Below are 27,975 nucleotides of genomic sequence, written 5' to 3'. Positions count from 1 at the left end.
AGGCTTCTTCTCCTGCCCCTATTCACACACCCTCACACCTGGGATCCACCACACATCTGAGGCCTCCATACTCACAGCCTGCAGGACGGGGCTGACAAGGAAGGCTGGACCCAGCAGGAACTGATCATCTATGTCCCATGTCACACGGTCTGACACAAACCTGGGAAGGTAAGAAGATGTCACAGTCAGAGTCCCAGCCCAAGACCCCAAGGAACAACTCAAGTTCAGAGGCAAGTCTCCCCTCCAACTCCATCTTATGTCATCCTTAGTCTTTGCCTATATGGATCAGGAATACACAGACTTCAATATTCTACATGTCAAGTTACCTTGACATCACAAATGCTTCAGATATGTTTAGACACTTGAAAAATTCTCCACTGTTTCCAGATGGCACATTCAAACTGCAAGGAAGGCCCTCAATACTTTTTTTATGATGTCGACTCACTTGGCCTTAATTATTTCAATAGCTACACCACATACAGAGGTCTGTGCATGCACAAATTAGAAAAAAATCAGGCTGTGTTGCATCATTTCAAATATTTTTCATTCAATAAATAGCCTTTCTCAATAACACATAGTGTGAATAAAACAGAGTGCAAAGTGTGGACTCTGTGGTTTGGAGAGCTTATGACAAAATAAATCTTATCTTCATTGAGAAGAATTTTTTGCATCAACTGCCACCCTACAAAACTAAACTATGCATCAGTCCCTAGGACCCCAGCTGGACACTGACTCGTGCAGAAGAGGCCGCACCACAGTGCTGCCCTCCGTGTGGGCCTTGAACATCAAGGTGTACAGATATGGCAACAGGGTGTATCGGGTCTCCATCACACTCCTGGAAATATTCACAAAGGCAGCATCCCAGGACACAGGGTCTTGTCTCTAAGGAATAAAAGCAAAGGTGTTGAGAGCCCAACCCAGGGACCCTAGGGGGCAAAGAAGGTAAAGGAAAGCTTGATCCAAGTACATCACACACAGCTAAGATAAAGGTGATTACAAGTGACACTCTGAAATATACTGAATAGTCCGATAATAGTCAGTGAGGATCTTCCAGGAGACCTCATGGAACTTTCCCAGAAAAAACACTTCAGGGATATACTTGGAACAATCCTTCCTACACTTAAAGAATCCTCTGATAATCCTGTGCATTTTGGCAATTGTGAGGCGCTTTGATGGTTTTGAAAATCTCCCAGGAACAAAGATGGTCTGGACTGGGACTCCAAGGTGAAGGCTGCACAGCATGTGACGCAAAGCACGTGAGCAAGGAGGAAGGTCCTACCCTGGTGCCAATGGTGTTGTGGTTCCTGGAGAAGGGGTAAAAGGCTCCCAGCTGCATCCAGCGAGCACACATCTCATACTCAGCATCTTGAAAGAACCCACAGATATCTGCTCCCGTCTGAAACCAGAGGAAATGAAACCAGCCTGTGGGTGATTGCTCACGGGTGTCAGTGTCCTCTTAGGGATGAGGAGGAGCAAAGGTCACTTACATAGGAGATGCCAAAGAGGCTGAACTCCATCATGCCTGCAATGAGAACCACGGCTGTCAGGAGAGGCATGTGTGTGCCCCGCCCTCTCCTCCCTCCTTTCCCAAGGACACCAGCTCCCTTCCCTGCAGCAGAGGCCCCTGGGAAGAAGCCACACACCAATGATAGATTTCTTCAGCTGGTCCCATGTGGCAGTGTTGTCTCCCAGCCAATGTCCTCCCCAGCGGCCAGAGGAGGGGAATGTGGAGCGGGTGATGACGATCCCTCGCTGTCCAGTCACCTCCTGCACAGCTCTGTAGGAGGGGAATGTACAGGTGAATTGAGGACACAGCAAGAAGAATGGAATAGGGCTTCCCTTTCCATAAAAAGAACAGAGGACATGGTAACAAAATGTTGGTTACGTGAATGGCGGGAATATGGGAGACTGAGCAATGGAGAGGGTCCTACTGACCGATGGAGACAACACCACCTTCATGGTGTCGTAACAGGGATTTCACCATGTTTCAGACCCACTGGTTACCCAGAGAGTAAGAAATCACTGAATCCTGCCACTTATTTATTATCTCTTGGTTATCTGTATTTGAGGAATAGGAGAGAATATCACTATATGGGATTTTTCTTAGGATAATTTCTAATATTCATTGAGTTTAAAGGGTGTGGGCTACTTATTCCACAGAAGATCCATTTACTGTACATTAAAAATGGAAAAAATATGCTGACATAGAAGTTTTACTGTTGAAGAAAAGGTGAGATATGTACAGTCCTTATGTTCTCTTTACCTCACGTAACTAATGCGTTTAAAGAAGCAACTGCACTGTGTAATACTAACTCGTGCCATCACGTGAGTCTCCCCAAACAGAACTACTAGTTTCTCACTTATGGGACAGTATCGTATTGAAAGTTGACCTCCTACATATACTCACAGGGACTGGCCCCATGGTTAAGGAAAATTGGTTTCAAAAATAAAAATTGTGACAGTTACAATTAAATGTTCTTCAATCTTGCAATGGGATTGCTATGAAAAACTTAAAAGTTATGCCCAGCACTATGTGTCCCCACAGGCTGAGCCCACTGGAGAAGGAAAACAATGACTCACTCATATGTGGGTCTGGTCTGGGACCACCCGTACAGGCTGTGCACATCATAGTGTCGCACCCGGGAGCCATCTGGAAGGATCTGCTCACTCTCCATGCACAGGGTCTTGCTGCTTAGGCCCCGGTCCCTGGACTCCAGATCTGAGGGAAAAGATTTGGGAAGGTGAAAACCAGCCCTGAGCCTTTTAGTCCCTGACCTCTCCTTAAGGCATTTAACTACACATCTTAAGATTGACTTGACTTCACAATGGCCCCAACCATGGGATTGTAACTAAGAAAAGGGCTTTCTAGACAAATTCAGGAAACTTTCCCCCAAGAGATCCAGAAACTTGCACCAAAAAGTTTGGAAAAGGACTTGAAATGCTTTCGTTTCTGGCCCCCAATAAACCAGAAAACACAGAGGGCTCTGCTGGTCAGGATAAACCTCTGGTGCTGGGCTCAAACAATGATTATCTTCCATCTAGCCATGGAGAAGCCCAAGGGTCCTTACGTGGCATGTAGGGAGGACGGTTCAGACTGGCATCACTGCAGCCTGAAGGAACAGCCCCATTCACAAAGCTCGATGGTTCATTCATATCCTAGAAAAGTCAGACACAGACATTGCTTACTCTTAACTGAGAGACTTCTTGTCAATTGAGAGTCAAGGGTGTGGTGAATACATCATTCCCACCAGTACACCTGTAGATGCTTGCCCAGTCTGGCTCATCAAATCCAGATAAGAATTGGATAAAAAAATAATTGATCCCTAAAGGATGACTGACTAGAAGGTCAAAACAATACTCCCTGAGGCATTCTTGGCAATCTCCCTAGAGGTTCAACAGAATGAGTAACAAGCTACAAGGAATATCAGGATATTCCACACCTCAGTTCAGGAAATGCAGCATAATATATCCAAAGTCTGTCTTGGAAGTTTACTATCACCTTGACTAAAAGTCTGACATTCATATGGTAAATCACACCAAGTTAAACACACACACACACTTACAATCCACATGCCATCAAACTTCAAGCTCCTCTCTGGATTCTCTGGGTTGTTGTACAGTTCTGCAATTTCTCTCTTCCACCACAAGGCAGTTGAATTACGGAAAAAGTCTGGGAAGGCCACATAAGCTCGGTATTCCTATAAAAACATTTATAATTCACTATCCCAAATGAATATATCTTACAGAACCTAATTAATGAAAAGACTTGGACTACATTATGGCAGAGTGAAAATCTCAATAGAGCCTACCTTATGTTCTTGATAATTGAGAATACATTGAGGGCAATGAGGAGAATTATGGATGAATTTGACACATTTGAAAATGTCCATAATCTGTTTCCTTTTCATGCCATCATGAATGCTATCAATTGACACCCTCACTATCCCTGGCTTCAGTTCCCAACCTGCACTCTGTATCCTGCCTTTTCCTAAGCTCTCCCCTAAGACCCTATAGGGAACAAGGAACAACTGTAGCTGGAAAGGGCAGACACCACAGGCACTGTACCAGAGGAAAGGCAAACCAGGTGGCATGGCAATGTGTCATATCCACTGGCAACATGGGAGAGGGGAGAGATTACATTTCATGACATTAGACTGGCATTCATTAGTGTTCTGTGGCTTCAGAATCATGTGAGCATTGCAGTTTTTTGTAATATAATATGGAAGAATTTAAGGAGGAACCTCAATAAATGTTTCCTTTTCTGCTTCTTTCATCAAGCAGGAAAAGCAATGTCTTCAACTTAGCATGGAAAGTGGATTCACATATCGGTTCTTAAATAGATTGTAAGGGTTTTAGATCAAAGACTTTGTCTTACACACTTTTGATTGGTCTTTATGATTCCTACATGGCAGAGCTTAGAAACTGTCATAAGAATAAGGGAATGATAATAAATGTTCAGTGTTTAATTTGGGAAGAACATCACTCAGTAGCAGCAAATATGCATGAATGTCTATATATTCTATGTTGTTAGAAAATACTCTGATCCTTGGTGTATCTCAAAACAATTGAGCCTCCTCTGTGGTAAACTCTGCCTCATATGATGTAATGTGCTAAATAATGCTGGAGAATAGGAAGAATCCCCAAAGAGGACTTAGTATAGGCAAGCTCAAGTTTCTTGTATAATGCAAAATGGTGATTGGTATCCATATGTCTAGATAAAAGTCAAATGAGGAACACCAATAAGAAAACAGTAATGGATCATCATGCACAGGTCTGGTTCACAGACGACAGAAAGGGCAAGGGGCCATATCACTGAGAACTTTGGATTCCTTTGTTAGGAAATGGAAATAGAAAAGTATGGAAATAGACACAGAATCTTTCATCACAAACAGAGCTCCAGCTATGGCCATCTCAGAACCTATGGTATGTGTGGAGAGTGGGGATTAAAGAAATGAATCATGATCAGCTGTTTGAGAGACAGAACTGTATCTCCTCTAGGATACACGTGGTAAATCAGCCCAACCATGGTTTTCTAACTTTACTAAATGCTGCTGTATTGATCCTTACCCATGTAGTAAAAATTCCCTCCCCTTCGCCAAAGTGCTATCCAAATTCAACTCTTGCCATATCGCTTCTGTCCTAAAATTGTGATGTTCACATCTGCACAAAAGCCCTCAGAATTACTTATTACAATCCATTGCATGATACTGCAATTCAATTCCTAGATGCCACCACAAACTTACTGAATCAAACAGTGAGATTCAGACTCAGAAATCTGCTTTTCCACTACTTCATGGATGAACATTTACTTGCTTATTTGCTTACTTGCTTGCTTGTTTATATTACCCTCAGGAATTGCAGACCTGAGCATCAATAATCTCACTTTAATTCGTCTCAGCACATGGGTACTACTAATTTAATGGTTATAATTATTCTAAATACCAATAATCTCTTACAAGCTATCTAATATATTTTTGGTACCCAAATGAAGCATTTCTCATCAAAGGTACAATTTCACATTGGGGTCAAGAGAATTCTTTGTGAAGAATCCCCTGCTATTAGAGGTAAGAGCATCCCTAGTCACTGCCCACCAAATATCAAATGATGCTCCCACATCACTGAGATAACCAAACAGCCACACGGACTTCTGAATCCCCTCAATATGGCAGTCCCAAATGGCTGATGAACTGTGTTAATTCATGAACTCATAAGGTAATAGCCAATCCCTTCAATAATGAAAATGACCTTCTTCTAAGCAAATCGAACTTGTGTGTCAGATTGGCTACGGCATGATTTGATTCTATGTCCGCATGGGCCGGCTGGATCACTAAACCTCAAACAATCCTCGGTAAGAAATGAAAAAACAAGTACTGAGGTTTTCTTTCTTATTTCCTTATTAGCTAGAAAGTAGATACATACACAAATAATAGATGAAAAATTAATACTTAAGTGAATATATAGGAAGGAGAACAAGGGAGAAAGAGAAAGAGTGAAAGGGTGAGAGACAGATAGATAATGATTCAGTACTAGTCAAAAGAAAAACATAATCTTGAATTGATTTTGATTCACTACTACCAATCTGCCCCGGTGAGATTCTATTTCTTTTACTTTATCTATGTACTGCAAAAATTAAGAATACAGAATATAACTGCCAGATAATCTGAACAAAAATATGGGTAACTCATTTTGATTCTAGAGTGCTACTGTTACCACCTGGGAATCAGAAAGTCACAGACCAACTAGTACTATTCTCCCTCCTGTGTCCTAGACCTGAGCCTTTGGTCCCCAGACTGTCCCAGTCCAAATATCAGTCTTTACCTCTAAAAAAGACCACTGGCCACTAAAATTAACTAGTCTGGATAAGGCATGAACATGTGGCCTAACTGTGCCAGTTCCATCCCTTACTAATGTCTTTCTCTTATCCCTCCATCCACTGACTAGGATCCTCCAGTATAGGAAATGTCCCCTAAGCAGAGCCTTCACCCCTGAGATCCTATAGAAGCTAATAGCAAAATTTATAGATACTGTACATTGTTCCCACAACACTATTTTTTTCTGATTAATCCTTGACCTTGAGAGTTTCAAGACATACTACTTATGCTACCTTGATGACCATGTGCAAACCATACTCTATGGCCCCTTGATCCTTGGTAGGTATCCTTGGAACTACTTTCTTTGACTTCTCAGTACTTTTATCAATATTCATAAGCTTCACATGTTCTACTATAATTTCTGTCCAGAAAGAATAATCATTGCTGAAGAGTGGATAAAGAAGTACCAGAAAAATATTGGTTCTTCTGAAGAGGCCAGATACCACCCTGACAGCCCTGCTCAAAAGTATTAGAGAGCAACTGATGACAAAGCAGACAGGCTGCATCAGTTCCCTTGGTACACTTCTTGGCCAGAACATCTGGCTGAAGTCATCATGGACCAGTGTGGAACCATGTATTCTTTCAAGCAACAAATACTTAGTAAAGCTAGAAAGAAACCTGGGTCAAGCAGCATGGGACAACTTCATTGCAATCAAAAACCTGTTCCCAAGAGTAAATTTTTAATCAATACTGGAACCTGAGAAGTAAAAGTGAAGCTGGGAGACCCAATCACTAAAGACAAAGGTTAGAGATACTAGTTAAAAGGAATACTCAAGGCAACAACAATAAGACACAGACTCATTCTAAGAAAAGATTGGTCTTCCTTGAAAGTTTCATACATTGGAAACTCAATAGGCCTATGAAATCAGGTGGCTTTGAATTTTAAATAACCATTGTGTCTCCTAAAACCATGAACAAGTAATTTCACTTCTTTGTCAATTAAATCCCATAGATAATAATACCTACCTCCCAATTACACATTAAACAAAACTGCATTTAAAGTAATTCACACAAAGCCTGACACACAGCACACCGTTCCTAGGAGCTTTTCCCTTGTTTTGCCAAAGTCTTTGGCAGGGAATATTTAGGATAGTGGGTATGGTTTCCATTCCTAACAACCTGGCCTTCACCCAACATCCACAAAGGGCTCTTTACCTCCACTTGACTGTCCCAGTCTAGAGAGCTGTTAACAACAATATCAGGGTAATCAGGCCACACCTGCAGAGAGAAAAATATTTAACAGCAATGCACTTGGCAGTTTACCTAAGAAGGAATTCCTAAGACTGTCAACCACAGCCGTAGAGGGTAATAATACTTTTGATTATCATGTAGGGTTTATCAATATAAAAGTGAAATCCACAAAGTCCTCAATATATCAATAAATACTAACCAAGAAATGAAAACTAATGACTTCAGCATCCACAAGAAAAGGGTAAAACACACACAAACACACAAACTATGGCCCTCTCCCATGATGGAGACTAGTAGTCACCACTTAGATCATACCTTTCCCCAGACAATGCCTCCACCATTTGGATATTTGATGAAGACATCATCCTCCACTCCCCGAGTGAAGGCAGGATAGGGCTGTGTCTCATTGCCAGAAATGGCTGGGTCCTGCAAGCAAAGCACAAGTCAGTCGGCAAAGCAAAGAGAGAGATTGACAAGGGACAGAGAAAAAGAACTTCTTCATTGGGAGGTCCCTAGCTTCCACCTGCCCTCTAGAGTTTCTGGGAATCTCTGGAAATATACTCTTCTTATTGTACTTGGAGTTCTCTGTTCTTCATATGGATAGAGGGACAAGAAAAGTGGTTCTCCACAAAGCCCAGTCCTCCTCCCAACACACTCCATCCACACAGGCACAAAAGGACTCACCAGGATGAGGATGACCCGCATCCCATCAGCCCTCATGCGATTGATCAGGGCTGGAAACCCAGCAAACTTGGGGCTGAGGGTAAAGTCCAGCTGCCGCTCCATGTAGTCAATGTCTGAGTACTGCACATCCTGGGGGAGGACACAAGGAAACAGTGGCTGCTGGTGCTGAAAGTCCAGCTCCCAGAGGAGAAACACTCTCCCCTCCTGATGGTGAATTGAAATGGCTTCCTGTTGACTCTTGCCAATCCTAGCTCTTTCAGTATGGAAACTAGAAAATTCATCTAATTTTTCAAACTTTTACTCAAAATAGAGATATAATATAAATCAGTAAAAATAGGATGATAGAGCCTCTATATCACGGCTATTGTGAGAATATAATAGGGAAATTACTTTGTCAATAGCTATTATAAGGTTTGATTGCATTCCCACCCCCAGTGTTGCCCCTGATAAAAACAGTTTATATTAAGAAGAAAAAAAAAGTTAGCTACTCAGTTGTAATACAATCTGGATGGTAAGTTGGCTTCAAAACTTAAAAAAAGAAAAACAAATTCTCATAATTACTGTCGGCATGCAATCTCAGAGGTAATTAGAAATAGCTGTCTTATAAGAATATGGTACATTGCATGATGTATTTCCCATTAATGGAACAATTGCAAATAATTGAACAATGAGTAGAATAAAATTCAATTTGAAACGGCTCTGCAGGATCAGTTATAAGTATTCAATCCGGCTTCTCCTCAAATGGATGATAAGAATTTATTACCATGTGTATTTCCTTTGGAAACATATCTAGAAGCCCTACATTCAGCCAGTGAGTAGCTCAGCACTGATAAAATAATGTTTGTAGTACAAAAATTTGGGGATTCATCAATACATAATCATTGAATTGGGACTAATTTTATTTAATTACCACTACTATTCTTGAGGGAAATTTAATCTCATGGTGCCAAGGACTTTTAGAAAAATGTCTAAAAATAAATAAAAGAAATGGAATCATACTAGAGTTGAAAAGTTCTGGACCCTGCCCTATCTTCTTACTCTGAGTCACTGAGTCTACACTGCTATTATATGGAAGCTAGGCCCCTCCTGAATTACTGTCAGGATGGAACTCAAAGTGTCATCAAGTCAGAAAAAAACTTTTGTGCTTTTGCTGAACCCCACAAAAACCCAACAAATAAATCCAGACACAGAGAAGCCTGAGTTGGCTATGAGCTCATAGAGCCAGTGCACCAATACTGAGACATACATAGGGGATCTGGGCAGCCACCATCTCATCATACAAGCTGGAAATCTCAGAATCATTCTCATATCCATAGCGACACAGCTGGAACCCCAGGGACCAGTACGGTACCATCACAGGTCGGCCAATCACCTAGAATATGGACAGAAATATTATTCCTTACAGGAATGACTCAAATGAAGTTGTACAACAAATAATAAGAATATTTTTCTAGTGCCCCAAGATAGACAATCAACATATTCAAATCCAGAGAACTCAGCAGATATAAAATTACTAGGATACCTTGAGAAAGCTTCTTTCTAGACTAAAGTTCATTCTCTTGGAATTCTGTACAGTCTAAATTCACTCTCATTCCTAGAGGTGGTCTAGGTTATTGCTGAAGAGAACAGATCCCAGAGGGAAAGTGCCTGGTTAATACACAGGCTCATGTCCTCCTGGTTCTGTGACCTTGAACAAAATTAAGTAATCTCTTCATGTTTCAATTCTTCACTGGTAAACTAAACATAAATGTAATGTCTGCCCCACGCTGTTTTGATGAGGACTTAATGACTTAATACATTTAAATGGTCTGACATGCAGTAAGAGTGACAGAATCTGTTTTTATTATCACAAAAATTACAACTGTCTTCAACAGTCCCAAATATTACCTCCATTACCACCACATCAGTCCCCCATCTTCACTATCATCACCCCATCACTATCACCCACACAATCCCCAGAATTTTCACCCCATCATCTTCCCTATCACCACACAATCACCATCATCAACATACCCAACATGCTCATAACTACCATCCCCACCACTTTAACCAACAGCAGATGACCATTACCACTGTTAACATCTCTATCACCACCACTCGTACCTCGAATACTCCCACCATTACCCTTACCATCATTAGTACCTTAAGCACCACTACTACAATCCTCACACATAGGTCATTTCACCACCTCAGCATTCCACAACCATTCTTACCATTACCACTACCACAACTCTCAGCACTACGATCTTATCCTCCCCATCACCACTTCACACCACTAGGCTCAGCATTACTTCAGGTGCAGTGTCTACTTTACCTAATGTGGAATAATTAGGCTCTAATTTAATGATTATTGGAAGGTACTTATAGCTTCTTATTATATAATATGCCTGGTTCTAAGAAAAACCTTCAATTCTACTTGTCAGAGTGAGTATTTGGGAACATGGAATGTGCCATATAAATGCTTGATAATCAGTAGAATTTCAACCTACCTCTGTGTACTGTTGAGTGACAAGTTCTGGAGTTGGCCCCAAGAACACATAAAAATCCAGAATTCCCCCTGTGGTACGGTATGTCAGAGCAGGTGTGGGCTGGAAAGTCACATCTGAAAAAATAGGAAAGTGACAAATGAAAACTAAGCTAGAAACCTACAAGACAAGGAACAATCTGTGAAATCCCTAATTTCATTCTCTTGCACTCTAATCTATTAACAGCACACATTCTGTACTGCATCCAAATGAAATTAAACAGTTCAGTGAAAGTCTACAGAGTCCCACCCCAGGAAGTTTTCCCTTTGGTATGCCTCATTATCTCATTATAAATATCATTCTGCTATTTTAAAACTATTGATAACACTTCTACTTCAGAATAGTTTAATAGACACATGGAATGGTAAAAAGACTATTCTGTATGCACCTCACCCAATATCCACCAATGATAATATCTAATAAAACCTTGTACAAAATCAAACAAGGAAAATGACATGATATAATCTTATTAACCCCAGCATGGAACTTTTTCAGAGTACACCAGTTTTAATGTAGACATTTTATCCCAGGCCTGAATTTTCAACCCTATCTTATATACAGAATAAATTAATATCTTCATACTTAAAGATGTGAGTGCTGTCACTTAATTCATCATGAGTACCATCTATGCAGATACTTCCAACTTAATAACCTCTAGGACTCCTGGGACTAACGTGGACTTCCTACCCTTCATATGGAATTTCTGCCAAAATAGAATTATATTAAATATTGTTATCTCATGCTACAAGGCTGAAGTCAACAGAATGGAAAGAAGAAAAACAGCCACTGTCCTCTAAATAATTTTGACATTGGAAAGCTGCTAGGTCAAGGACATTCTACAGTTTCACAGGATGACTGACTGGGAGACAACAATAGAAGGAGCGCTGGCACCATCCTACCCATGGCATTGCTGTTCAGCAGGAGAACTCCGTGGGCACTGCCGTCCTCCTCTAGTCCCATGTAGTAGGGGTGGACGCCATAGGAATTCTTCTTGTACTGAGTGTCAAAGGGGAGAAATCAAAGGAGGTTAAAAGTCATTGTACATGAGAAACAATCAAAGAAAAATTTGTTTACTGAGATGGATTTGGTCTTCCCTCTAAAAGGAGTAAACCACATAAGAAGCATAAATGAAAATTATCCTATAGTCTAAGAGCAGAAAAAGAAAATCTGAGTCTGGGATCATGTAGCACAAGGTGACCATGATGTATGTGGGAGGAAAGAGGCAGAGAGGCACATATCCACAGGGCTCCTTGCTTACCCCGGGGGGTTCATCTCTGGAAAACATGCCCCACGTGTGCCAGTTCAAGTCTCTCCTGAAGGCTGTGTGCTCATTTTCCCCAAAGCCATAGATGTACTTGGAGGGCAGGCGGGTGGAGATGCGGAGGAACATGTCATTGAAGGTGAAGCCAAAGAGCTGAGAGTCCCAACTGCAACACACACACAAAGGGTACATTCAGAAAAGAAAATTATCTTGCCTATTGCCTTCCAAATGGTGACTTTTTAAGGACAACAGAAGCTTTGATTCTCACCACAACCCAGAACCCAACATCTCCCAAACACACCACAAAGTCTTTTTGATGACAATAATCACAGATATCCCCACTATGAACTTGGGAGTTTTCCTTCATATTCTATTTCTCAATTACATGGCCTGTTTTCAGTGTTCCCTCCACAAAACCAAATTCAATCCATCTCACCATCTCAGCTGCTAACACTCCACACAAGCCTTCCTTCAGCTCTTTCCCTTGAATAGTCCATTCCCTACAGCTTTCCAGACGGATATGTTTAAGTATCTCTCGTCATGTCACTCCCTGGTGACCCTCTTCCATGGCTTCTCATGGAAACACCTCATGAAGCCTTCCAGGCTGCACCTGATCTAAGCCTTCCTGACACCCCAGCTTCATCTCCCACCACTCACCTCCTTGCTCGCTTCCTTGATTTTGTTCTATTCCTTGACATGCCAAGTGTCATCCTATATCTTGACCTATGTTCTTGCTCTATCACAAATGCTTTTCCCTACTCCAAAGGCCCCATATAGGGGTTTCCTTCTCTCCATCCAGAATCAACTTCAAAAGTTAACCCTTCAATATCAAAAGCAATAACCTACCATAACTCTTGATTACCTGTTCACCTGTTCGTTTACTTAATTATCAACATCAACTTCCTTATAATATTGTCATTTAAATTATTGTTACAGTGGTGAGATCAGAGGAATTATCCATCTATGAATATAGTACCTAAAACAATACCTAATATAGTGAAATAACCCATAAACACTGAATGGATGAATTCCCCAAACATGCAACAGATTCAGCCATCATTCCAGATTGCCAAACACCTTCCCATAAGAACACAGCTGAAGGAAATAGCTTACTCATGGATCTGGAAATGGACAGAAGAGGCCTGAGCCAGTAACCAATCAGGACAATAGGCCAGACAAGAAATGTACAGTTACATGGAAATTCCAAATTAGAAAAGAGCCACGTACATTACAGTGCCTGTACTCTTACGGCGAATTTCTATTCCAAATGGATTCTCCTTAATGAGGACATCATAGAGTCGACTCTCTGGGGTGCTGGATGGACTCCTTGTTATGTTCAAGGGGACTGGGACTTCATAACGACTCTTGCTGGGGTCATAAATCTAGAGCAGAAGAAACTGACTTTAAATAAGAATATAGATACAGGGAATAAGTTCTGGATTACAATTAAACACAGTTTAATTACATTGATGATACCCTAAGTGCATGTATGAAAACATGGATGGTATTAATATACATTGTATACAAACAGAGATATGAAATATTATGCTGTATATGTGTAATGTGCATTATTCTGCATTTTGCTGTCACATATAACAAATTAGAATAAAAAAGAAAAAAATGCTTAAAAGAGATAATGTTTAATTTTATCATCATTAATGAGATGCTTTCTAAATGGATAATCTGATTATTTTGAGTTAATCACACCATAATGAGAATTTTACCAAACAACATATACATTGAGTAAATGGAAAATTATTGTCTGTCAAAAATAATTTAGGCATGAATAATACTCTAAATCTACACCCTTAGAAGAATGTGAACATCATTGGCAATGAATCTAAATGGCATATATTTGCATTCTTTAAGCTCATGATATGTGGGATTTAAGTGACATATCAAAGAACAACATCAGATTTAATATTTTTATCTAAATCCATTATATTTTATTATTAAGGCTTCAAGTACAGTATCAATTCCCTTGACTCTTTGTGCTAACTTGTAACTTCATTGTGAAATGAGCGTGGTTTATAACTGTATCCTTTATTATTTTGTGTTTGTATAGTAATGTATATAAATATCTAAAAGTATTCAATATTGAAAATTATTTCATTCACAATATGAACTTGGATTAAAATAATTAGAGATATCCTTGCTAAAAATGATAGATTAAACATTTCATGAGTATCTCACAAATGCCTGCAAAATATATAAAGGCAACTTTGGATATGAACTTAATTACAAAAGGCTATGGTTTTAAGAATTTCTCTTGCTAATGGATAGTTAAAGAGAAGGATTCATGACACTTTGGTAATGTGAGTAAATGTACAACTCTAGAAATTCTGAGAGTACAGCAAGGAGATGCCTAACAATGTTTCTGGGTCATTGAAGTAGTTCCATGGGAGAATTACAGCCTGAGTCATAAACTTTGAAGCTATAAGCAAGCACAAGAAATGAGATCAATCATTTTTGTAAAGCAACAGCAAAAACAAAGGCACAGAGTATTAAAGGCATCTCAGAAAGATGCAAGTGTTTCGGAGAGAGAAACTGTATGGAAAGTGGTGGACGAGCTGAAAGCAAGTTCTTCAATTTTGAGCCTTTATGGGCCCACAACCAAATATCAATGCTATAGTGAGGACACTAAAAACAAGAACAAACACAGAAAATAACAACAAAGAAAACAGACATCATTCCTTACATTAGCACATGTTACAGATCTGAGAGTCCAAGTTGATGTCGCACAGGTGAACAAGTACTATACATGAGCCTCTGTGTTACGTTTCAGAAGCACAAAGAGGAAAGACACATTCTGGCCACAGAAAAGCTGACAGTTTACAAGGGAAATAGACACAAAAACAGCTGGTCCACACGTAGGCTTTAGATGTAATTGAACAATATAAGGAAAAGAAATTATTGCATTTCAATGGCTATTTAAGAGACCTCAATTTCAGTGTTCAAAATCAAACTCTTACACTGAAAACATACAAACCTATTCAGAACTTCCTCATTTCAGGTAATGTCACCATTGTCAACACAGACATGACAAAAATATGGTATTCATTTTTCAAGTCTCCCTCTCCCTTATCTACATTTACCATAAAGTCACCAGATAATGTAAACCCTACCATCTTAGTCTAAAATATCCACTTTTCCCCATCTCTTTTCCTATAGTCATCCAATCTCAAACCCCACTGGAACACATATTTGAGAACATCTTAACTTGTCTCTCTCTGTTTTGTTCTCCAAAAACCTCCTTAGAGTAGCCACAAAACATCTTCAAATTGCAAATTAGAACAGCTCTCACTGGCAATGAATTCTCACTATGCTTTGAAATAGGATAGTAATCTAGTGCCCTATAAATTGAACCTTAAAAGAATTTCACATTTTAGAGTTCTATAACCTAACTTGAAAATATAATGTCACTAAAAAGGGCCTACTCAGTACCTGACACAAGTACCATGTTTACCTTAAATTGCAGCATTTCATCCTTATGGTAGGTCACCTGCAGGTGGAGGGGATTCACAGGTGTGGAGGGGAAGGTGTTGGCATAAACAGAAGGCTTTAAGGAGATGTCAGCCGTGGCCCCATGGGAGTTGTACTGGACATTGCTCACAGAGTACAGATCATTGACAAAATAACAATGAGGGACTCCAACAGAACTGGATTCCTGGAAAGGAAAGTTGAGATTGTAGATCAACAGGTGGTCCTAGAATTGTCAAATAGAAATAATCAGAGAAGGCAATCTGTATGAGATGGAGCCAACACATCATTCTTTCATGTACATATAATAAGATATTGACAAAAAGTAAATTTCTAGACACAAAGCAAAATACTTATTAAAAATACACCATTTCAATCCATACTTAATCTTCAAGACCAGGTTCCTTGGAAGCCCTGTTTCTATGGAATTGAAGTAGGCACCTGGGTACTAGGGCTATGCTCAAGAAATTGCTGCCTAAGGTTAAAGATCTGGGTGTCCATCAACACCTCAGTGAGGTTACCTCCCAGGCACAGCCTCGGGCAATGCAGTTTGCTTCAGAAGCACCATGCTCATCAGGGTAGCAGTCTATTTTTTCTTCATCTCTGATGATTGTGTTCCACTCCACTGTGTATTCCTCTCCCAGCACAAGACTGATCTCTGTGATGATGGCAACCTGAAGGAGTGGAAAACAAAGGAAAAATTCCTTTGCTGGACAAAGGCCTGGCAATGTCTAAGTATTTTTAATTACACATGTAGGCATCAGACCAGACTCTCAGCAATCTAAGTGTCATTTGATTGTAGTTGCTATGAAGGAGCTATACATATGGAAGAGGAAATATTCAGTAGCAATATGGCAAATGTCACAACTCTATCAAAATCTTGAGCATTATATTGTGGAAAGAATGAGATCAAATAAAACCTGCTGTGATCACCCTTTTCCTTTCCTTTCCTGAGTCCTTCACCTCTTCATTTTGTCAATGAATTTCTTGCTAATCTGACATTAAGTTTACCTTCTTGCCATCCAGTCGCCAAACCAATATCTCCCACTGGACTATAGTGGTGCTAAGAACAGAGGAATAGAATCATTTGTCTATGTCCTCATTTCATTTTCTCTTTGGAATCACAGACAGTTATTTCAATTCTTTGGGCCTCAGTTTTAAAAACTGCAAAACTGGTGAGTTGGAAAAATCTTTGCATATTCTTCCATTTCTAACATCTAAGGGTCTTCAGTTCTCTACACCCAGATACTCAAAACTTGAAAGCTTTTAGGAGACCACCTGTCATGCCAAAATTTAATGTTTTTCTGTGTGTTTTTCTCATCTTTGGCATGTCTTTAAACAGCAATTTGCATATTTAACATTCTCATTTGTTGAAGCAATAAGACCTCATTTTAAGGATCATCAACTTTTTCCCTGTTTCTCTGCTTATGTCTTGCACCTGTCTTTCCTACAAAGATCACCCTACCCCCACCTCCAACAAGACCATGTTTCAAAGATCATTGAGATTGTGTTAGAATCAATCAAGTGTGACTGTCTTGATTTGGCACCACACATCCTCCAAAGTGTGACCACTAGTTTCGTCATGTTCAGAGCAATGTTCTTGCAAAGAGAATCCAACTTAAGGTGGGTACCCGAGATTTATGGACTGACAATGCAGGACTATTCTCAGTCTGAGTTGGCTTATTCTGCTCTCTCAACTTGGAGTGATTTCCCATAAAAATGCCCCTTCAGGAAGACATAATTCATTGCTTTCTTCCTTGCTCTTTCCCAAATTTTAGTAAACAAAATTCCTCAAAATAGCTCCCTTTTTGACTATGTAGTATAGCTATGACCATGAAAATGTGAGTACTAGTTCCTGGAGAGTTTCTGGCCAGGTATTTATTTCTAGATTTAAGAGTATTTTCTATCCTATCCCTATACCTCTTCCATCTGTCTCCCTACACACTCTTTCCTCTCTCTCTTCCTATAATGTCCTACAACCAGTGCATGCTGACAGAAACTAAGCAGCCACTTCCTATCACAAGAGAAGAAAAGACCTCAATCACAACAACATTGAGCCATTGAACCATGCCTGCCTGTAAACTACTATGTCTATTACTAGTGTCTACTTCTATACAATGACTTGCAGAAAGAAAAAATAAAAAAGTCCAGCTTGGTACCATTTGGGGCTTCCTTTCCCTTGTAGCTGATGAAGCCAGACCTGACATGCCACTTTCTAGGCCCAGCACCAGACCTGTTATCTGAACAAAGCTCAGCTCAACTGCTCCACTAAACTTTAAATATCAATTAAATCATGAGCGAACCATTTCCTATATGTTGATTTGGCCCTGGGTGTCTTCCCAATTGTTCATGTGTATAAATCATGACACCTCACTACCCACATTCAAACAATAAAGGAGTTCCTCAGGTCTTATTAATTAACTTATTAATCAAATATGAATTGAGCTTGTTTTCCCACATGAATCCTTCATATACCTTGCACTTTGCCATATACATAACCCGCCATACAGAAATTTATTCCTAACTTCATAATATGTATGTCCTCAAATGTGCTTTCAGAACAAAAAGTCTACTGCCATGATAGTACAGGACTAAACTGACGTATTTTCCCCAAATTTGGAAGGTCTCTCATGAATCATGTTAACCCAGAAGCTACAATGCCAGGTACTGTGGTCAGGACCATTGGAAGAAAGGATTTCTCATAAGACTCAGCATCAGAGTGAATGATGATAGGCTATTCAGGATGGCCATGTCTCCTCACAATCATTGAGAAATCATTTATTATTACTATCTAACCAAATAGGTACCCATCAAGTGGAATCACCAATTCTTAGTCCTAAACTGGTTTTTTAGAATATATGTGTTGGAGATAACTTCTACTCATCTCTTTAAAGTTTTCAAAAAGTGGGAACTTCAGTATTTGAATTCATGGGACTCCTTCCTCCCAACTTTACCTTTCAGCATCAGCCATCAGCTTCCAGATCCCTTTTCTTCTTACCTGTTCCACACTTTCCTAACTCTGCTCTCTTATGTATCCTGTAACTAAAATGTTGAAAGTGAAGCCAGTGAGACAGAGGAGAACTCTGAGAGGCTGGGGAAAGAAGGATCATCATCCCTGGTGAGCAGGACCTCCCTGTCTTACTAGCTCTGCCCATCACCTCTTCACCACTTCCATTCCCAGGCCCCTGACTTCCCCACCACAGGCATCCACACAACCTCAGGAAGCAGGAAAACCAAGGTGCTATGAATAATTCTGGAAAAACAACCTCAATACATGGATTTTTACCTTCAGCTGAGCATCATATGTGACCTTGGGAGCAGTCTGACTCAGGACACCATTGTGTTTCACTGTAACGTTCCTGGGTTCCTGTGTCCCAAAGATTTTAATCTGCTGAAATGCTAAATTATTGGGATCCTTGTAGGTTGCTTGTGAAATCTTCACATCCAGGCGGTTCTGAAAGTCAAAATAGCACAATGAAGCCCAAAGCTGTGCCTCTAAAACATAGATTCTCCAGCCACTCAAATGCTCCATCCTAGCCAGAAGCTCCCCACTGCTCTGAATACCTCTTAGCTGTCCCAACTAACAAATGCTGTGTGTATAAACTTACTTTTATAATACTCTTAGAAAACAAAAACAATCAGGAACAGACACACACACTCATTTTAGAAAATCACATTGAGTTTAAAAAAAAAAAGCACACTGACCAACTGCTTTGATGCATCAATATTATTGCCTACTTTTGATAAGATGGATGATACATTATTGGGACTGAAGTCTTATATGGCATTGTGTTGTTTACCTGTAGCCATTATTGTTATCATTTACTTATTTTTATGAAGATAGAATCATAATTACACACACACACAAGCACATATGAGCCTATGGTAGACAAAATCTCATACCTAAGATTTATAAAAATGTGCTACTCACTTGGGTGGCAGAAAACTCACAGAAAAGGTAAACTTTATTGGCCACAGTATCTGAAAGCAGAAGAAAGACGAGTCAGAATGGCCTGCCCACCACACAAGAACAATTTCCATCTACCTCTTCTTAAAGCTCATTCTGCAGACCATAGGGGCAGGATTTCCTTCCTTTCATGATGCAGTACGATCCCACAATATATATTCATTCATCTACATGTGATCACAGGTGTTTCTATATCTTAGCTCTTATGAACAATGCTGCAATTAACATGGGGGTGCACACATCTTTTGACAAGCCAATTTCATTTTATTAGATATATACTCAGAAGTGGGATTGCTGGATCATAGGATAGTTCTGTTTTCAATACTTTGCGGAACTTCTATATTGCATCCCAAAATTCCTGTACCAGTTTGCACTTTAAACAGTTTTGTTCCACTTTCTCCTCATGATCATCCACACTTGCTATGTCCTCTTTTTCACAGTAAGCATCCTAACAGGTATGAAAAGATATCTCAATGTAATTTCTCTGCTGCTAGTGAATTTAAGGACCTTTACATATATGTCTTAGTCAATTTTATGTTTTCTTTGGAAAAAATTTCTATTCAAATCCTATGTCCAATTTTAAAATCTGGTTATTTATTCACTTGCTATTGAAACATAATTTTCCTGATGTATTTTTGTGTTAAGACACTTAGCAGATATGTGGTTTGCTCATATTTTCTCCATCTGTGGGCTCCCTTTTCATACTGTTGATTGTCAAGTTGAGCAGAAGATTTCTAGCTTGATATAGTCCCACTGGTTTATTTTTTTACTTTTCTTATCTATACTAGTTTTGGTGTCAACTCCAATTAAATACTTCCAAGACCACTGTATAATAACCTATTCCCTATTTTTTTTCTCCAAGGAATTATGCCTTTAGCCCTTAACTTTAAGTTTTTAATATAGTTTTCACAATAACTGAGATATAGAAATAACCAAATGGTCAACCTACAGAACAATGGAGAAAAAATTGTGGTAATACATAAAAGGAATATTATTTAGCCTTAAAAATAAGAAAATCTTGTCATTTCTGACAATATGGGTGAAGCAGGAGTACTCCATACTAAGAGACACAAGCTACACAAAGCAAAGAAAGAAAATACTATATGATCTCATTTACATGTATCATCTACAAAAGTTGAATTTGTTCAAGCAGAGACTAGAACAGAGGTTGAAAGTATGGGGATAGGAAGTACTTGTGATGTGTTGGTTCAAATGTACAAACATTCAACTACAAGAAGACAAGTTCTGGTGAGCTAATATACAGATGGCTGGTGATAGATGTTAATTTATTTCACTGGTAATCATTATAAACAGTACCTGAGTATATGGTTTACATTGAAGATTTTCCATCTTTCCATATCAGTGAAACATTTAAATAAAATAAATTGGATAATATTTAAAAAGCTACACCTTGACATTAAGGAAATTATAAATAGACTCTCAAAGAAGCTATGGATCTTCCCTCTCTTTCCAATAGTAACATTGAGGAGATTTCCTTCCAAGAGTTTAGGAATATGCATTAAGGGAATCTATTTCCTAAGAAGGACTTCAACAATGTTACTAACTGGTGCCAGAAACATGTTGCAAAACATACTTAGATGCAGATATACTCCAAAAGTACATTCTCCTGGCCTTCCTGATATGTCCTTGACATTTGTTGCTAAGTATTTGGGGGAAAGACATTTTCATTACAGATGAATTATTGGAAAATTCTTGACTATATGTCATCCAGGTGTCCATAGAATAATAAAATGAGACCTATTATAGATCACTGACCAATGGCACACTGCTGAGAAACAGAAACCTGTTGTCCTCACATTGGTGGTTATTTGATACATCTCAAGTAGCACAATCAGAAACAAACTCTTCTCTCTAGTGACTTTTGCTACTGTGCCTGGATTATTTCTCCTCCAGCTGCATGACCAGCAAGAGTGAGGGGCCATAACACACAGGCGTAGGAGGGCAAGCAACACTTTCTCATAACAGACTCACCTATCGATGCCCCATCATCCCAGAAAAGTTCTCCTGATGCTTCATTGTTCTCATCCAGGGCAATGATGAGACCAAGGGGGTTCTGCCGACTGTGGGAAACAGGAGTTACATAACACAGAAAGGTCAGGACTGAAAGCAATTTGTCAAATGCTTCCTTCATATTTCAAAGTTACTTGGAAAAGATGGTTCTCCTAATTTCAGGAACAAAGGACAAATTAGAAGGTGTTACTTTCTCTAGACTAAATAATGTCACATGAGATAGAAATACCCCAACCATTATCACTAAATGTTTATGTAGGAGGCAATAACTTAAGCATCAGAATCACTGCAATAAGGACAATGAAAGCAATGTTTAAAACCACTATTTATAATGCAGACTATTGGCAGAGAAGGAAACCTTATACAAATATATGCAGCCTACCAAAGGACCAGTTTCACTCAGGAAGCAAAAACACACCAAATGGCCCATTTACATAATGCCACTTCCCTTACTTGGTAACTTACTATTATTTGTGTTAGAGAAAAACAAAGCTTTCTAATTTTCTGCCTTAAAATGTGGAACAGGAGCACAAAACAATGCTCAAAGAGATGGTCCAAGTACTGCAAAAAGAGAATAGGAAGGTAGGAGGAGCCATTTCATTAGGGATCTCCTCATGGCCTCAGGCCTCTGGATTCCCAGCTGATCTCTGGCTCCTGTGCGCCCTCCCTGGCCTTAGGTGCCCTAGTGTGTTGTTTCCTACTTCAGCCTCCACTGCACAAGTCAGGCTCTGTGATAACACACTAGCTTGCTGTCACTCTCAGTGCTTATGTTGATCTGTCGCTACTAAGAAGTTCAAGACACAAAAATTCAAATAAATCGAAAATCATGATCTAATTCACCTTCATTGTAAGAGAGATCAGACACTATCTCCAAAAAAACAAAGCAGAAAATGAACAGTGACACAAAAGGAAGCACTCCAAAATGATACTTCCAGAACGATGGTGGAATAGACATTCTAGAGTACCTATCCAATGGAATACTACTTGATCTTAGATACTTTGCAAAAGAAGTATAATAAAATATTCTTGGGTTTAAAGACAATAAGTACACATCTAAGTGAATGAAAAAACAACAGGGGTAAAAAACAATGGGCTATATTCACAAGGGTGTGCAAGAAGTCAAACCTGGAATTTCCTGGGGCCAATGCCTAATAGGCCTAACATTGGAACCCTAAAACTGGTAACTTAAGGAAAAGAGGCTGAACCTCCAATTCACAAGTGAAACCAGGATCTTTAAAGGACCTAACATGACACCAAGTTGGCAGTAGTCCAACTGGCATGTACCCAAAGATAAGGTAATTTGCTTTTGGAGGAGACATACATCTATCTGGGTCCTCAAGGTCACCACATATGAAAAACAAAATATCACTGAACACACAAGGTATTAAGTGAGCACTAAAGAGTCTGCAGAAATAACAAAGCATAGATTTACATTCCACTAAGGGCTTCGGCAAGGAAAATTTTTAGATAGAACATGAAATAACTATCGTTGAAATATTTAACAATATTTAGGAGAAAAGAGATATCTGTAAAGGTTAGAAGTTAGACAATGTTCAGAAATTCAGAAGGGGCACCACTCCCTCTGCTGGAAGAGCAGGGAGGATTTTTTGTGTATGAAATCTGAGATTACTCTGGATCTTCAAGAATCCACTAGGGCTGGACATGAATATTTAAAACTATTTTGTGAGATTCTGGTAAACTCCCAGAGAAGAACCACTAAATACATAAATTTAATGTATGCATTCCCAGATGTCAAAAACTGAAGACTATAGGAAGAATTAAAATTTGATTTTGTACAACTCCCTTCTAAACCCTCTTCTCTGATAATATTAGCATAACTTACATTTGTTTTTCTCCAGCTCTAGGGTTGGGAGGCCAAAATAAAAAGTGCAAGATAACTATACCGGCTGGGTATGGTAGTAATCCTAGAGCCTTGGAGGCCGAGGCAGGAGGATCTTGAGTTCAAAGCCAGCCATTTATTCAAAACATTTTCCTCCAGTGAGTGCTGAAGGTTCCAAATATGGAAAATGGACCCTATATAAGTCACTGTTAAAACTAATATGTTTCAAATATTTCAGAAATAAAATTTGGTGATCTAAATAATAATAAAAAATGCACACAGGGCTGACTGTATCATTCAGTAGCAAAAATCTTAGGTACCATGTTGGAACACCTGGGTCTGTAAAGAGTAATAAGTACAGAAACCCAACCTAAAGCTATAAACTGGGTGAATATGTTTGGGGAACATTTGGGCGAGGGCTGGTACACACACCACACACACTTACACACATACACACACACACACAAACACACATACACACCAACATATACATTAAGTTATAGTAGGAGAAACAGTTGTTAAGGTTAACTTGGAAGAAGATTGTGATGGATCTTAAGCACCCTATTAGTCAAAGAATTCAGACTTCAAGCAGGAAGAAACAAGTTAAGATTGTCATTTGGGAAAGATAATTTTGGAGTCAGTGTAGACAATATTCTGAACCTAAACACTTAGAGAAAAAAAAAACAGTTAGTGTTGGATTAAGGCATATTATTCCTAAAATCAATAATTTGAAAAATTAAGCTCATAAAGTAGCTTCAAAGCAAAGGAAGGGTCTCTAAACTTCAAAAAAAAAAAAAAACCTCCCAGCATATTTAAAAAAACATTACATTTTCAACTATGTGATGATATAAATGTGCACCTATTTAATACACATATATCCTGCACTTTTAAAATAAAAAATTATAAAGGGAAAGTGAATGATATGGAATACTTGAGGTTTGTAGGAAAAGGAAGTTTTGGAACCAAGTTTCAATCAAAAAATGAAATCCATTCATGGGAAAAAGAATGGGAATTTGAGGCTATAGGAAGCTGTACAGAGGATCCCACATCTAGAAAAGAAAGTAAGTGAGGCAAGAACTAAACCTGCACATAGGTGGTCAGGCCAAGGCGAACAGGGTGACCAGCTGACCAGTTAGCTCAGAAGTGTGTTTTTCCAAGAGATGAGGTTTTCAGTGCTATAACTAAGCAACAGCCCTCAGAGGACCAGGGAGGCCAATCTCTTAAGCTACCATGGTGGAAATTCAGAGATTCGGGTGGTTTAAGAATACAGGTACTGTCATGATCTTTCAAATCTATCTGGGTGCAGCCCGAGATCAACATCTTCTTGAGAAAGACCCGAGGGCAATCCAGGCAGAGTGTGATGACCCTATCACCATACACGCATCTCAGCACCTCTGCTCCCCGCACTCCACATGCTGCTGCAGCAGCCTCTGGTCCACTGATGGTTGCAGAATTGGATGATTTGAAATATGTTAAAACACAAATTACCACATGAGCAAGAACAAAAAGTAAAGCGAGTTTGGTATAAACTGCTTTGTCCTTGAGGGGGATGGTGTTGCCCATCAGAAGTCGTAGTGAACCAGTGTGTAAAGAAGAACACTAGCCCTGTACTCACCTCAAGTGTGTGTTCAGTGCAGGCTCCTGCAAGGGCAGGATGTAGCCCCCACGGACATGAAGGTTAATGTGGTTGAGAGGGGCTTCAAGGTCCTTCCGCACTCCCCTGGCATTAGTGTTTGCACCCTGTGGGATGAGGAAACAGAAGATGAGGGAGAGGACACATTCTGCCCTGAACAGTGCATCTGGAAGAAGCCTCCTCTACCCCACTGAACGTGCTACCTACTCATCAACACTCAGCACCACCTGAGGGTAACCTTCTGCCTTCCCTCAGCTGCTGTGTGAAGTCCTACTGAGCTGCTTTATGTCTAGGAGGGTCCACTGCCTTTCAGCATGGCTACAGCACATCCCATTTGAGGTCCTAGTGTGGATAACAGCCCACCTTCACCCACAACCTCTTTCTGAGACACAAAGCACAGCTACCGGAGGCTGCACAGCCATTCCTTCACCTCTTGTTGGTTCCTCACACACTGTCCACAATTGCATGTCTGCAACTGTCCCTTCACCAAGTGCCTCCTAAGTCGCCATCTGTCCTCAGTCTCCACTCCCACCCACCTAACCAAAGGTTTTGCTTCCTACTTCACAGAAAAGATCAAAGTGAGCTCACATACTTTGTAATTCCTCTTCTTCTACTCCATGCCTGAGTGCTCATGATTGACATCTTTATCCTTCTCATGTGAGAGTGGATCCCTTGTCTGAACCAATCTCTAGAAATCCCAGGGGACCTTCCACATTTTCTCAACTAGAGCAGGGCTGCTCAGTGTTGGCACTACTGACATTTGGGGCCAGATCATTCTTTATTGTGAGGCTTCCCTATACTCTTTGATGTTTAGTAGCATCTTCAAATACTACCCACCAAACCCTAGAAGCCACTTACTTCTACCCCACTGTGACTTTCCAAATGAAGCCACACATTGACAAATATCCCCTTGGACACAAAAGCCTAAGGATGGTTCCATAGAGGTAATCAGAGTGGATATGGAAAACAAATAAAATGATGTATACTTTAAAAGTTTATTTACAAATAGATGAAAGCCAGATTTGGCAGGGGGCAGATTTTACCAATATCTACTGAACAACAAAGAATAGGGTCCAAAACATGTGAACATTAATTAAAGAAGCATTCCTTCATTAATCCCAACCAGAGGAAACTCATTTTTAACAAACATTAAAGTGTTCCTTTTCTCTAAGTAGTTTGCTGCATCAATTTTTATCTTTCCATTTCATTCTTTGTACCTCTCCTTCTTCAGCTGAAGCTGTATTCTACTAAAAATATAGGGTAAAAGAAGTCATTCTAGAAAAATTGTTTCTTAGTTCTCACATTTGGCTTTCTTTAATGTGGTACACATACTTATTTTAAATGCATTAATATTCATAAAGCAAACATTAGCCCTTCAACATAGTAAGAATCAGGGGGATATAAGTCCAGGATGCCAACACCTATAGCTCAGTACACTGCTTGGCACCTGTGTAAGGCAGGGGCCAGTAGGAGACTTGTGAGATGCCAGAAGTGCAAAATGTAGGGAAGACCTCACACCCCAGGTCACACAGTGCAAGCTCATCCACACAATGATAGGCCACACTACACTGGGTACCCAGGGTCCTCCCTGGTTTAACCCTACCCCAGGCCCTGCAGCAGAAAGTCCCAACACACTAAAACAACTGTTAGTGAATAGCACAGTCCACATGCACACTCAGGGCCAAGGCTAAGCTCAACTAAACAAAGTTGGCTGCTCTCTGCCCTGAAACTCCTGGCAGGAAAGCCCATAGCAGAATCCAAACACATTGCCACCCAAAGAAAAGACCCACAGGCAATAAAGAAGGGAAGACAGGAATGAGTGCTCCACAATACATAGAAGAGAGGACTGCACTTCCATTGCCTCACCCTGTTTTCACACAATCCCACTGCAATCCCTAGGATGAGAGGGGCCAGCACATGTGTTGCTCCCCACCTTCCTCCCGCATTTCTAGTCTCCCACATTGTTCTCCTCAGGAAGTCAGAAGAGGAAGCCTGACATCAGTGTGAGGACACTCCTCAGTCTTCTTCAAGAATCTTCTGTTTTCTAAAGGAACCCCCATCATGGAAAACACATTCAAACACCTTGTTCTTTCATCTGGACTCCAGGACACAGGCCAACCATATACACAACAGCCTTCTTCTCCTTCTTCTTTGGTCAATGCCTGTACACCTACTAGATTTGCAAGTAGAGGCCCAGGTCTGTGGATCCTTTGCACACTGCCTCATAGTCCACTTACTTAGGTAATTAATACAGAGTAATTTTGTTTCAGCATCTATACTGTAGAAGAAGAAATGTGAAAGAAGAGAGAGGGTGAAAGAACGCTCTCTGTATTTAGGGATTTTTCAGTAGGGGAGGATAAAAGTAAAAACTATAGCACAATTTTAAGAACTTACTAGTGTTTCAGAACAGGGAAGAGTGAATGTAGAAGAAAAGGTAATAAATGGCATGAATTCCCACAACAAGCTGAGTGAGAAACTGATTTGCTGTTTCTCAATGCTCCTGTGAAAAAGTGGACCTGGCACATGTGGAGGAGAGAAAACTGAGGCTACAAGGTTGTAAGCCACTTGTAAGAGACCATACAGCCAACTTGTTGCCTGAGGTCTATCAGATGTAAAATCTTTGTACCTACATGTTGCAAGTTGGAGAAATATTGAGAAAAACTTACTGTGTAGTAATCATACCAGCGGGCTTCAGGGAAATAGGCATTCACATTTCTGGCATTCTAAAATAAAACACAAACAAGCTGTGAGCATGAGGCACTGTTCTCAAGACCTATTAAGCAATACAGGCAGGAAAGGGATAGCCAGTTTGTGGTGGCCGATACCCATCTGTCTCAGAGTCCTAAAGATCAGCATTACTGAGGAAGTCTTCCATTCTTCAACATTTCAAACACAAGAAAAAAAAAACACAAAAAAAGTTGACAGTCCCAAAACAAGGGACTTCCACATAAGCCTTAGGGATCTAGGAAGTCACGAACAAGAATCACATTTG

The 27,975-nt window shown here is 39.9% G+C and overlaps 1 protein-coding gene across 1 annotated transcript; it reads right to left on the bottom strand.

Annotated features, from left to right (window-relative positions):
• LOC124106406 (maltase-glucoamylase-like) lies at positions 1-27,706 on the bottom strand (the record flags this gene model as incomplete). The annotated part of the gene is made up of 23 exons (XM_046464007.2): positions 1-160; positions 734-882; positions 1,280-1,396; positions 1,488-1,522; positions 1,644-1,777; positions 2,581-2,719; positions 3,069-3,156; positions 3,564-3,698; positions 7,527-7,589; positions 7,878-7,988; positions 8,247-8,375; positions 9,493-9,618; positions 10,736-10,848; positions 11,671-11,767; positions 12,030-12,198; positions 13,260-13,414; positions 15,499-15,699; positions 16,034-16,186; positions 18,799-18,966; positions 19,444-19,493; positions 21,472-21,560; positions 24,966-25,090; positions 27,650-27,706. Coding segments are annotated over 23 exons (2,745 nt in total), but the record flags the coding sequence as incomplete, so codon positions are not given.
• Between the last annotated feature and the right edge of the window lie 269 nt (positions 27,707-27,975).

This window comes from Marmota monax, unplaced genomic scaffold (assembly GCF_021218885.2).
Source record: "Marmota monax isolate L192 unplaced genomic scaffold, Marmota_monax_Labrador192_F-V1.1 WCK01_AAM20220418_F8-fsc01902, whole genome shotgun sequence".
In the NCBI taxonomy this organism is placed as follows: Eukaryota; Metazoa; Chordata; class Mammalia; order Rodentia; family Sciuridae; genus Marmota; species Marmota monax.
The sequence above is the reverse complement of the archived record's forward strand: the minus strand, read 5'-3'. Positions and strand labels throughout refer to the sequence as shown.